Below are 13,140 nucleotides of genomic sequence, written 5' to 3'. Positions count from 1 at the left end.
GACTGCCCACCTGCTGTCCCCAGTTCTGTAAGCATCAGGAGCTGGAGACACTGAAGGACCTTTACAACCAGGATGACAACCACCAGGAGCTGGGCAGCTTCCACATCCGAGCCAGCTACGGTGCAGAGGAGGTCTGAGGGCCACAGGGCAGGTGGGGCCCACAAACTGGGCCATTGGTCTGGCTTCTTCTCCAGGAGTCTAGGCCTCAAATGTGTCACACACCCCATTTGGTCCTCATTGTGGAGGGAGAGCTTGAGAAGATGTGAGGCGCATGAGTTGGTCCCAGAGGAGCTAGTCATTCCCATTAGGAATACCAGCACAGTGCTCCCAGCAGGAAGAGCTGGCACTGGTGACCCTAGGCACAAGGATTGGGGAGAAAACTGCAGCAAGAGTGGTGATGACCGAGGTTCCCTGTGCTATGAGCTCCCTTTTGGCCTTTGCAGCGAATTGAGGGGCGTGTTGCAGCTCTACAGACGGCAGCCGACGCCTTCTACAAGGCCAAAAATGAGTTTGCAGCCAAGGTTTGGCCCGTTCTTCTCTAAACCTCTTCTCCTCACTTCCCCAGTCTTCCTTCCTTGTCCCTCTCATCCCTGTCCCACCATATTCCTGTTCCCAGGCTACAGAGGATCAGATGCGGCTCCTACGGCTGCAGCGACGCCTAGAAGATGAGCTGGGGGGCCGGTTCTTAGACCTGTCCCTACATGACACGGTCACCACCCTCATTCTCAGTGGCCAAAACAAGCGCGCGGAGCAGCTGGCACGTGACTTTCGCATCCCTGACAAGAGGTAGATGAGGGCCTGATCTGCATGTAGGTCCTGGGACCCCTGCCCCTCCTGCAGTGCCTCCATGCCCAGCTTTCCCACAGGCTCTGGTGGCTGAAGCTGACTGCCCTGGCAGATTTGGAAGACTGGGAGGAGCTAGAGAAGTTTTCTAAGAGCAAGAAATCACCCATTGGCTACCTGGTGAGGTGGGGACCTCCCTCTAGCCCATCTCCAGTGAGGCAATGCTGAGGAGATGGCCAGGCTCCAATGGTCTGTTCACACATCTGCTCAGCTATCCTACAGAACTGGTGGGCACATTTCTGAGTCAGGCACAGGGGAGGACAGGCCCAAGTCTACCTGCAAATGTTGGAGGAAAGGAGACGGAGCTGCTTTTCCCCAAGGAGGGCCACAGGGGACACTAGTGTCTGAAGGAAAGTCCTGTTGGCAGGGAGGAAGGGGAGAGTACATTTGCAGAGCAGTTGAGGGTGTTGAGCTGTTTGTTTTCTGTGGCAGGCAGTTCAGAGGTGTGGTAGGTTGGTCAAATAAGGGCAGCTATAAACTGCCCAAAACTCAGGCCCTGGGAAGGCGGGAAATGCCTGCTGTGAGGGGTAACAGTAGATGATGGCATGGACGCATAGAAATAATTGATCTCAAAGCTCTAATAGAGCTTGGGGTAGGTGGTTTTCACTCAAAGAATTTTGAGATCACAACTGTTGTATGTGTGTGGGATAGGAATTGGGGGGATTATACAGACAGAAGGATATGTAAGATACATTTGGATAATATATCCACTTGGCTTTGCTCATGGACAGAGGAGCTTTAAGAGCTATGGTCCATAGGGTCGCAAAGAATCAGACACAACTGATGTGACTTCACACACAGGCTTTGCTCATAAGAGAGAACAGGAGGGCTTTACCTGATGTCTTTCTACCCTCTTCTCCTAAGCCCTTTGTGGAGATCTGCATGAAGCAACACAATAAATATGAGGCTAAGAAGTATGCTTCCCGCGTGGGTCCTGAGCAGAAGGTCAAGGCCTTGCTTCTCGTTGGGTGCGTCTGCTGAGGGCCCTAGGGTGCTGGGTGGCAGAGCCAGTGGGCTGATGAGAGGCACAATTTGTCCCTTGGGCAGCTCAACAAGATCTCCCCTCCTGTTCAAACTGCAGGGATGTGGCTCAGGCTGCAGACGTTGCCATTGAACACCGGAATGAGGCGGAGATGAGCCTCGTATTGTCCCACTGCACCGGAGCCACAGATGGGGCCACGGCCGACAAGATTCAGCGGGCCCGGGCACAAGCCCAGAAGAAATGAGGGGCCTACCTGCTCATCTTCCTGAGCCCTGGACCTGTCAGAAGTGTCCCTGCTCATCTAGCTCTTCCCACAGAGCAAAGCCCGAAAAGCTGGGGTGGGGGCCAGGGTTCTGGTTGTAAATAAAGTTGAAACATTTTATAACAGCAGTCCCCAACTTTTTTGATACCAAGAACTGGTTTCGTGGAAGACAATTTTTCTACAGACTTGGGGTGAGGGGATGTTTTCATGATGATTCAAGCACATTACCTTTTCTTAAATTTATTTTTTGGCTTCACTGAGTCTTTATTGCTGTGCGTGGGCTTTCTCTAGTTGCAGTGAGCGGGGGCTACTCTTCCTCGCAGTACTCGGCTTCTCATCACTGTGGCTTCTGTCTCTGTGGAGCATGGGCTCTAGAGCAAGGGTTTCAGTAGTTGTGGCTCATGGGCTTAATTGCTCTGCAGAATGTGGGATCTTCCTGGACCAGGGATTGGACTTGTGTTCCCTGCATGGGCAGGCAGATCCTTAACCATTGGACCACCAGGGAAGTCCCTCAAACGAGTTATATTTACTGTGCACTTTATTTCTAATCTAATGCCGCTTCTGATCTGACAGGAGGTACCTGGCCAGGAAGTTGGGGACCCCTGTTTTAGAGCACTTGTTTTACGCAGTGCAGTCTAAGCAAAAACAGCTTGGAGGCAGAACCATCCAGATACCTCAGCAGAACTTCATGTGTTTGATTGTGGGGGTCTGGAGAGAGACCTTCTCCAGTGATATTCACAGACCCCTGTCTACAGTTACCAGGCAAAGTCCTCTCAAACTCACAGCCCCTAGGAAGATTATGGGGCGCGATAGCACACGTGCTAAGCACCACACTGAAAGCATTACCCACACGTGCACACATGGTACAAGCTCAGCACTTTACCTTGCTTTCATTTATTCTACAAGACAGCCCTATGAGAGAGGTAATACCACCCCATTTTACAGAAGAGGATTGAGGACTGGGGGGCAACTAGGTGGCAAGACTGGAATTTGAAACCATGTTGGACATTTGGAGATTTTTAGAGCTTCTCCTTGGCTGTTGTGACAGAGGAAGGATGACTCAGCCGGACCTGAAACCGGGCCCTCTGAGAAGAGGGTCCTGAGGCAAGGCCCCTGGTTTGCCCTACAGTGAGGATTGGAGGACGGATGAGGAGCATGTGGCCATTGGGTTGGAGAGATCGAGAAGGAGACTTTGGAAACCCTGCCCACTGAATAGTGGTGAGCAATTCCTGAATGGTCACTGGACTGAAGAGAAAAAGAAGGGAATTCTCCCTTTGGCAATCCTGCCAAGGAAGAGCTGCAAACTGGAGACCCCTGGCTCCCCAGTCGGCTCAGTGGAGGCCTTCCCTACAGTCAGTGAGAATGCCTTCATGGCCCTCCAGGCTCCCTGCCTCTAGCCCCTGTACTCCAGTGCACTTTGGCTTCATACCCCAGCAGTGTTACCCAACATTGAGGGCATTACCTTTCTTCCTGTTACCCTTATTAGTCTAGATGGAAGACGGAGGAAACCAAAGCCAAGAGAAGGCAGACCTCCCTGGAACTTTTCAGCTTTCCCCTCTTTGACACCCCTAGGGCTGTGTTTAAAAATAGTGAGAGATTCAAGCTTGGCAAGATGTTTCTTTTTCCTCCCCTACCTGATTGTAAGTTTATGAAAATCCTACATGCACGTGTACTAAGTCGCTTCAGTCGTGTCCGACTCTTCACAACTCTGCGATCCTTTGGACTATAGCCTGCCAGGCTCCTCTGTTGGCATTCTTGGGGATATAAATCAAATTATAAAAGAATCATTTGTTATGCTCACCACTTAGAGAATTTGAACAGGATAAAACAGGATGGTTTGTCTGTTCCACAATGTCTAGGGCATTAGCTGGAAGACTGAAAGGTTTGGGGTGACTTGACAGCTAGGAACTGGAATCTGAAGGCTTGGCAACTCACACGTCTGGCAATTGAAGCTAGTTGTTGACTGGAACCTTAGTTCTGTCGGCCAGAACACCTGCCTCAAATACCAGTAGCCAGGTCCCAAGGGCAGCATCCAAGAAGAGCCAGGTAGAGCTGTACTACCTTCCCTAACGTGGTTTTAGAAGTCATAGTATCATACCTGGAGAAGGTGATGGCACCCCACTCCAGTACTCTTGCCTGGAAAATCCCATGGATGGAGGAGCCTGGTAGGCTGCAGTCCATGAGGTCGCGAAAAGTCGGACATGACTGAGCGACTTCCCTTTCACTTTTCACTTTCATGCATTGGAGAAGGAAATGGAAACCCACTCCAGTGTTCTTGCCTGGAGAATCCCAGGGACAGGGGAGCCTGGTGGGCTTCCGTCTATGGGGTCTCACAGAGTCGGACACAACTGAAGCGACTTAGCAGCAGCAGCAGCAGTATCATACCTGCAATATTCTGTTTTTCAAGGCAGTTACATGGGCCTACCTCACCCAACTTCAAGGGGAAATAGATTCTGCCTCTAGATAGAGGAGTAGCAAGGCTCTGGAACAGTAAGTAGAACTGGAAATGTGGCCAGTTTTGGGAGTCACAATCTGCACTGTATATCAGCCTTCTCTCTCAGAATCAGCAGACCCTTATAGGGAAAGGACAGAAGATTTCCAATACTGAGGTCATTCTGGGATTTTTGTTTGCTCCTCAGTCTTGGCACCACACTTCTTCCCTGCCTTGGTACCTCTTCACTGCTTTTTAATCCATGCCATGTGGCATGTGGGATTAGAACCTATGCCCCCTGCAGTGGAAGCACAGAGTTCTAACCACTGGACAGCTGGGAATTCCCTTTAGTGCCTTTAACAAATGTTTTCTCCAGCTTTTCTAACTAGAAAAAGGGCTGGAGCCATCCAACTCAGTCCTCTTTTTCTGGAAGGGAGGCCCTGTGCAGTGCATTTAGAAGCTACACAATAAAAGCCTATGTTAGGACTTTCCTGGCTGTCCAGTGGTCAAGAATCTGCCTTGCAATGCAAGAGATGAGGATTTGATCCCTGGTCAGGGAAATAAGATCCTACATGCTGTGGAGCAGCTAAGCCCGTGCATCACAACTACTGAGCCCGCACGCTCCCGAGCCAGAACGTCACAATTAGGGTCCTTGCACAGCACGAAAGATCCCGCATGACACAAGGAAGGAAGAGCCTGTGTGCCACAACTAAGACCCAATGCAGCCAAATAAAAACAAAACAGCCTGCATTAGAAAAAAGCCTATGTCCCCAAACATGCAGCATATTAATGTGCAGTGTGCAAACATTAAGCATAGTACACGTGAAGTTTTAGAAATACATGAGAAATAACAATGATGACTGTATAAACTGATTACAACTTTACACAAAGTATGCATGCATGTGGAGAAGCACTGGAATTGTCCATGAAGAGATGTGTTTGAAAATTAAAAGCAGTTTTGTATATTATAAAGTTAAATGCTGATTCTCCCCCGCCAACATTTTATCCTGAAAACTTTGAAACATACAACTAAATTGAAAGAATTTACAGTGGACACCTGTATACCCACCACTTAGATTCTACAGTTAACATGTTACTATACTTGATTTGAAGAAAGTAGGGAAAACCACTAGACCATTCAAGTATGACCTAAAACAAATCCCTTATGACTATACAGTGGAAGTGGGAAATAGATTTAAGGGACTAGATCTGATAGATAGAGTGCCTGATGAACTATGGACTGAGGTTTGTGCACACTGTACAGGAGACAGGGATCAAGACCATCCCCATGGAAAAGAAATGCAAAAAAGCAAAATGGCTGTCTGGGGAGGCCTTACAAATAGCTGTGAAAAGAGAAGCGAAAAGCAAAGGAGAAAAGGAAAGATATGAGCATCTGAATGCAGAGTTCCAACGAATAGCAAGAAGAGATAAGAAAGCCTTCCTCAGCGATCAATGCAAAGAAATAGAGGAAAACAAAAGAATGGGAAAGACTAGAGATCTCTTCGAGAAAATTAGAGATACCAAGGGAACATTTCATGCAAAGGTGGGCTCGATAAAGGACAGAAATAGTATGGACCTAACAGAAGGAGAAGGTATTAAGAAGAGGTGGCAGGAATACACAGAAGAACTGTACAAAAAAGATCTTCATGACCAAGATAATCATAATGGTGTGATCGTTCACCTAGAGCCAGACATCCTGGAATGTGAAGTCAAGTGGGCCTTAGAAAGCTTGACTATGAACAAAGCTAGTGGAGGTGATGGAATTCCAGTTGAGCTATTTCAAATCCTGAAAGATGATGCTGTGAAAGTGCTGCACTCAATATGCCAGCAAATTTGGAAAACTCAGCAGTGGCCACAGGACTGGAAAAGGTCAGTTTTCATTCTAATCCCAAAGAAAGGCAATGCCAAAGAATGCTCAAACTACCGCACAATTGTACTCATCTCACATGCTAGTAAAGTAATGCTCAAAATTCTCCAAATCAGGCTTCAGCAATATGTGAACCGTGAACTTCCAGATGTTCAAGCTGGTTTTAGAAAAGGCAGAGGAACCAGAGATCAAATTGCCAACATCCGCTGGATCATCGAAAAAGCAAGAGAGTTCCAGAAAAACATCTATTTCTGCTTTATTGACTATGCCAAAGCCTTTGACTGTGTGGATCACAATAAACTGTGGAAAATTCTGAAAGAGATGGGAATACCAGACCACCTGACCTGCCTCTTGAGAAATCTGTATGCAGATCAGGAAGCAACAGTTAGAACTGGACATGGAACAACAGACTGGTTCCAAATAGGAAAAGGAGTATGTCAAAGCTGTATATTGTCACCCTGCTTATTTAACTTATATGCAGAGTACATCATGAGAAACGCTGGGCTGGAAGAAGCACAAGCTGGAATCAAGATTGCCGGGAGAAATATCAAGAACCTCAGATATGCAGATGATACCATCCTTATGGCAGAAAGTGAAGAGGAACTAAAAAGCCTCTTGATAAAAATGAAAGAGGAGAGTGAAAAAGTTGGCTTAAAGCTCAACATTGAGAAAACTAAGATCATGGCATCTGGTGCCATCACTTCATGGGAAATAGATGGGGAAACAGTGGAAACAGTGTCAGACTTTGTTTTGAGGGGCTCCAAAATCACTGCAGATGGTGACTGCAGCCATGAAATTAAAAGACGCTTACTCCTTGGAAGAAAAGTTATGACCAACCTAGCTAGCATATTGAAAAGCAGAGACATTACTTTACCAACACAGGTCCGTCTAGTCAAGGCTATGGTTTTTCCAGCGGTCATGTATGGATGTGAGAGTTGGACTGTGAAGAAAGCTGAATGCCGAAGAATTGATGCTTTTGAACTGTGGTGTTGGAGAAGACTCTTGAGAATCCCTTGGACTGCAAGGAGATCCAACCAGTCCATTCTGAAGGAGATCAGCCCTGGGTGTTCTTTGGAAGGAATGATGCTAAAGCTGAAACTCCAGTACTTTGGCCACCTCATGCGAAGAGTTGACTCATTGGAAAAGACTCTGATGCTGGGAGGGATTGAGGGCAGGAGGAGAAGGGGATGACAGAGGATGAGATGGCTGGATGGTATCACCGACTCGATGGACATGAGTTTGAGTGAACTCCAGGAGATGGTGATGGACAGGGAGGCCAGCGTGCTGTGATTCATGGGGTCGCAAAGAGTTGGACACAAGTGAGCGACTGAACTGAACTGTTGCTTAATTTTCATATATCTGTCTATTCCTCTATCCATTTTATTATTTCATGTTATTTTTGACACATTTCAAAGTTGCAGTCATTAGTACTTCCCTCTAAATACTTCAGAATGCATTTTGTTAACTAGAGTTCATTATCTGTGCAATTTTTTTCTTTTCACACCAAAAATATATAGTTCTCATCTCATAAATGTACATTTGCTGAGTTTTGACAAATCTATACACTTATGAATGGTTGTGGAGGGGGGGTGGTCAGCCACACTGTTTGGCATGTGGAGTCTTAGTTCCTTCAGCAGGGATCAAACCCACTCTCCCTTCCAGGGAAGTCTCTAAATAGTGATTTTTTTTATTTAAAAAAAAACTAGTTCAAGTCTCACCTGCATTACAAAAATAACTAGAACTCATTTTTCAAATCTTGGTTTCTTAACTGTGCTTAGTGTAAAAATGCCTCCTCTACCCTGAGCAGTTTGCACCACAGGCCTTGGCCCGACTCACAGGAAGAGTCATCTTGGCCAATGGATGGAACTAGAATTGAGCCTTGGACCAGGATTTGGGGCCTGAGGGTAGTGAATCTGGAAACATTTCTACTGCTTTAGGATTTCAATGGCAGTCCTGAAGTGGAAATTGGGGCAAAGGCTCCTGTAAGCCACCTTCTCAGGGTGAGGAGGCTGCAGTTTCTTTAGGTACTGTACTCCAGCAAGTGACCTTTAGGAATAGAACGGTGAATGGCCTGGTAAGTCCCTAGGCTCTCATTTACTTCAACTTTCTATCATACTGTCTTGCTTTATTTTCATTACTCCATTTAGGACATTTTCTTGTTCACTTGTTTATTGTCTATCTCCCCATCCAGACTGTAAGTTCCTAAGAGCAGAGACCTTTTCTATCTTACTCCCCTGATGTGTCCAGCACACCATCAGCACTCAAAAAGTATTTGTTGAGGGAATGATTAATTGTTCCATTGACTAGATGGGGAAAGGAGGCCATGAGAGAAATGACTTGCCTAAAGAAACAGGAATCCTTTACTCCCACCCTCCAGCTCTCCTTCTAGACCAGTCCTCTTCTCATGAAACCCGTGACTTCTGGGGCACCTGTGTGGTGACTGACAAGTGCCTACCACTAGGTGTGTGCTCCTGTGGGCTGGGACTAAAGCAGCATCTGGAGCAGAAGGCTGCCTCCCTGCCCTCTCTCAGTTCCTCTCTTCTCTTTGAAAATAGCCATTTGCCTTGTGGTGGTGGGGGGAGCTGTGAATACCCTGAGCATCAGGTAGGATGGGGAATATGGACGGTCTCCACAGCTGGGCAGCTGAGGATAAGACTGTCCTCTCTCATTGAAAATAGGGTATGTGTGGTCACCAAACTGAAATTTCCTTCTCAGGGTCTCCAGGATGGAATATGCAAGGCTCCTTGGTGTGAGGTCCTGTCCCCTCTGCACACATCCCACACATGCTCTGACCCAATTGCAGCTGTCTCCTGGAGAGAAGGAACTGCATTTCCTAAGAATGGGCCACTTGCCAAGCTGTACATGCCTGTAATTCTTCATGCAGCCTTGGGAGGTTCCAGGAAGAGTAGCAGAGGGGGACTCAGGTCAAGCAGCCAGTGGCAGGGCTTGAATTTCAGGGCTCAACCACAGCATTTTCCCAAGTATGGTCAGATTGGGTGGGGATCTTTCAGATAATCCCAAGGATGAATGCTTTTTATTATAATAGCTATTTATTTCCATATAGATTAGGAAATATAAGTAGAACGTCAAACTCTTTTATGAGATTGTCCAGGTGTCTCCAGCACTCAATCATTATTTTTCCCGAGTTCAGGTTTTTTCACTTTTGCGTTCAGTGTGTGGATAGAGTGAGTTTTTCTGCTTCCTGGGTAACTGAACCGTTGGTGTATAGAAAGTCCTGCCCTCATTGGCTGCCCTTAGGCTCCAAGAGGAGACTTGGTGTGTGGGTCTTTCGGCTGTAGGATCTGTCCCTCAGAGGCGTTTAGGATTCAGTCATTTCACACCTCTGGGTCAGCCCCGCTGAGAGGTAGTGGGAGATACACCTCCCTCTCAAGGAGGGACTTTCCAGTGGCAGAGGGGATGCCTCGAAGGAGGCCCGCTGCACCCCGTATTCCCAGGTCATGGCTCTGGTCAGCACACACTGATTCTACAAATACGGGGTGCATACAGTCCCAAATTGACGCCGCAACTGCTGGCGGTGGTACGGACTGGAGGTGCTAGAAGCACTAGCCCTGTGGAAATGGCAGCTCATGTGGGCTCCTTCTCCTTTGCTGAAATGTCCCCTCCAAGAAAAAGGATTACTACCAGGAACAGACCCGTTCCCTCGGGAGCGCTGAACGTGGGACTCTGCCCAGCCACGGATGGGAGAGGGAGGCTGGCCGCCGCTCACCCCTGGCAGCTCAGGCTGCGGGTCAGGAATGAAGGGTTTCCCAGCAAGCTGTGCTTGCACACTGCTGAGCAATGTCTCCCGCCTACGGACTTACGGTCACTCCTGAGCGGGTCCGGCTCCGTCCGAAGGACCCTGCCTGAGGACTACAATCTGGGGTGTCTCACTCGCCACCCACCACGGCTGTGTAATCGGCCTTCAGCGATTCTTTGAGTCCTGCAGCCTGGGAAGCCACTTGCCGGGCATACCCACGGATGGCTTTGAGGTGCTTACGCGCGGCGGGGAGCGCTGGGGAGGAGGTCCGCGCCTTCCACCCGGTCCCAGTCCCCGACCCCAGGGGGAGACGCGTCTCCAGATCCTCTCGAAGCTTTGAGCCTCTCCTTCCCGGCCAGACCTGTCCTAAACACCCTCCGCAGAGCACCGTGTGTAGTGTTTCTACCCAGCTCGACGCGAGTCAGGCCCGGATACGCGCATCTGGAAAGCTGCGGAGATTTCCCTTGGGCTCGGGTGGGGATGGCGTGGGCTGACTTGTTAAGATGACAGCCACGGTGCTAGGTGTCTTCCAGGGGCTATGCACGTTCACCACCTTCACCACCGAGAACCTCTGTCTTTTAAATACACTGCAGCAATTAGAAAGCGGAGGGAGGGGGAGTTCTAGGGAACCCGTTTGGAGAGAGTGGAAAGATTTTTGAGCTCCAGGTCGCCCCGATCGCTAAACACTGGTGTAACTTGTGTTTGGTCTCAGTTTTCGCATCTGTAAACTGGGAAGAAGACCTACGTCCAGGTGGGACTGTAGAGAAACGGAAGGTGTTGGTGCACAGTCGCCCGGTGCTCCTAGGGTCCTGTTTCCCCCAGTATTGGACCGCGGTGGGGGGACCGCCTCCCTGGCGGTCAGTGAGACCGTGAGACAGAGAGACCCGGGCCTGTGCCCCAGGCCGGCAGGCTAGCCAGCGTTCGGAGACGCGTAAGGGCGGGGCCCACGAGGGCCAGGGGAACGCCCGTTCGATCTGGGCCAACCAGCGCCCGTCTCTGAACCGCCAATGAGGAAGCTCCTTACAGCCAAGGCCAGGTCGGGAGCGAGGCTGCGGCGAGTGCGGCGCTGACAGAGACGCGCGCGCGCGACCCAGCTCGGACCCCGGACCGTCGCCGCCATCACCGCCGCCTGCCCAGTTGCTCCTCAGCCGCTTCTCCTCGCTATGGAGGCGAGGCCGCCACCGCCGCCTCGGGGTTCCAAGCCGCGGGCCGGGCGGTGGCCCTGAGGGCGTGTGGCGGGCCGAGACGCCGTCGCGGCACCGAGGCGGAGCCGCAGTCCTCGACCCCAGCGGTCCCGCCCAACGCTGGACTCGGTGAGTGTTCACGGCCGCCGCCACCCCGACGGGCTCCGGAGGTGGGGCGGCGGTTCCCGGGCGCGGGTGGGAGGGTGTCCCCGGCCTGAGCCCAAATCCCTCTTTTCCGGGCAGGATCCATCCGGCTTCTCCAGGGATTCCACATCCTTGCGCTGTCCGTGGGGCTGGGGCGGGGGAGGGGGAGAGTCCCCGGAAACGCGCCCGCCCAGGGGCCGACCCCTCTCCACAGCCCAGGAACTTTGCGTGCATCCTCCTGGGGCCGGGTCGCTGCCATAGTTCATTATGAAAGAAGAAATTTGGACAGTGAGATCAGAATTTGCTCAGGTCCATTTAATGGGAAGAAAGAGGAGAACTCCTGGCATGAGAAAATTTGCTCTTGCAGTGACCAACTTTTCTTTCTCCAGCCCCTCTCTTTTCTGTCCACTCCCTGCAGTTGAGGCTGCTAAAGAAGGAAAACGGGCTCAGAGCTGCCCAGAATTCAAAATGAGCCAATTGGGAATGCATGCCCCCCTCCTTTTTACTTTCGTGAATAACACAAAGAATATCGTTTCTTGAGAAATTAGTTCCTAATTGTATTTCCTGAAGATAAAAATAATAATGGCAGAGCTGAGCCCAGTGTTGAGCTTTCTTTCTTTTTTTTTTTGAGGTCAGTGAATGATGTTTGTAAGACAGGAAAAGAAGAATATTCAAAACCTCTCTAGGACGGTGAATGCCTTTAGAAGCCCTTGCTTGGGGATCCCTGCTCTAGAACCAGTCACATCTCTAGAAAGATCTCTTGCCACCTGCTTGCTGTTAGGCAGCTCTAGAACCAGAAGATGGTAGGCGAGGAGAGGACTGGTGGTGAAAGATGGATGAACATTGTGTCCTACTGTTTGTGACCCCATGGACTGTAGCCCGCCAGACTCCTCTGTCCGTGGAATTCTCCAGGCAGTAATATTAGAGTGGGAGCCATTCCCTTCTCTAGGGGATCTTCCCAACCCAGGGATCGAACCCAGGTCTCTTGCTTTGCAGTCAGATTTTTTATGGTCTGAGCCACTAGGGAAGCCCCTTGCCTGGCCACTCCTTTACAAAACACAGATCTGATGCTATCACTTGTTTACTTAAAACTCCGTTGCTTTCATTTTGCCATAGGATGAATGAAGCCCAAAATGCCTTAACAAGTCATACAAGACCCTTGACAGCCTTGCTTCAACTTATTCTTTTATTTTTAAATTAATCCTTCAATTCTCCTTCCCTTCATCCCCTTCTCTGGTCATTCAGAATTGCTTGCCCGCCTTTTTTTACATTTGGATACTTTTGCTTGCTCTTTCTTCCCCACCTTTACCTGCTGAGCTCCACCTCTTTAAAGCCGTTTTCAGTTGAGAGGCTAGATGTAGGAGCTGTGTCTTGTTCAGCTGTTCATCTCCCATGTTGAGAGCTTCTTCCTCCCAATTGTCTTATAGGTCCTGTCCCATCTCTTCCCCTTTTGTTTACTTCCAGATACCCACTTCCTGAGAGAATCTTTCTTGAGTGTTTCCTGCTTGGCATGCAGCCAGGCAGATAGAATGTTGAAGACAGGACTTGTAGTACCTTGATTCCCCATCTACCCATGTCCATCCCATCCAGCCCCATAAATAATTAGCAGGTAGGAACTAACAGGTCTCATATCCCATGACCTTCAGTCTGCTCCACTGTCTCTGAAAGGC

General features: G+C 49.5%; 2 protein-coding genes across 8 annotated transcripts in view; both read left to right on the top strand.

Annotated features, from left to right (window-relative positions):
* VPS16 (VPS16 core subunit of CORVET and HOPS complexes) overlaps positions 1-2,217 on the top strand; it is a 28,188-nt gene extending 25,971 nt beyond the window's left edge. Inside the window, exons 19-24 of one of the 2 annotated variants that reach the window (XR_008701583.1) lie at positions 24-131; positions 444-521; positions 617-786; positions 867-968; positions 1,708-1,811; positions 1,925-2,064. Coding sequence is in view for 1 of the 2 variants with exons in the window: in XM_055544368.1 (XP_055400343.1) it covers positions 24-131; positions 444-521; positions 617-786; positions 867-963; positions 1,708-1,811; positions 1,925-2,069 (702 nt within the window). In the remaining variant the exon portion in view is untranslated. Of the gene's footprint in view, positions 1-23; positions 132-443; positions 522-616; positions 787-866; positions 969-1,707; positions 1,812-1,924 lie in introns of both variants that reach the window. The other variant, XM_055544368.1, reaches the window with a different exon arrangement.
* Positions 2,218-11,165: 8,948 nt separating this feature from the next.
* Positions 11,166-13,140, top strand: part of PTPRA (protein tyrosine phosphatase receptor type A) — a 172,791-nt gene continuing 170,816 nt past the window's right edge. For all 6 annotated transcript variants that reach the window (XM_055544336.1, XM_055544333.1, XM_055544335.1 and 3 more), the window contains exon 1: positions 11,166-11,455. The gene's annotated coding sequence lies outside the window, so the exon portion shown is untranslated. The remainder of the gene's footprint in view (positions 11,456-13,140) is intronic.

The sequence above is a fragment of the Bubalus kerabau genome, chromosome 13, assembly GCF_029407905.1.
Source record: "Bubalus kerabau isolate K-KA32 ecotype Philippines breed swamp buffalo chromosome 13, PCC_UOA_SB_1v2, whole genome shotgun sequence".
Lineage (NCBI taxonomy): Eukaryota > Metazoa > Chordata > Mammalia > Artiodactyla > Bovidae > Bubalus > Bubalus kerabau.
Note: the sequence above shows the minus strand (reverse complement) of the source record. Positions and strands in the feature narration are given on the sequence as shown.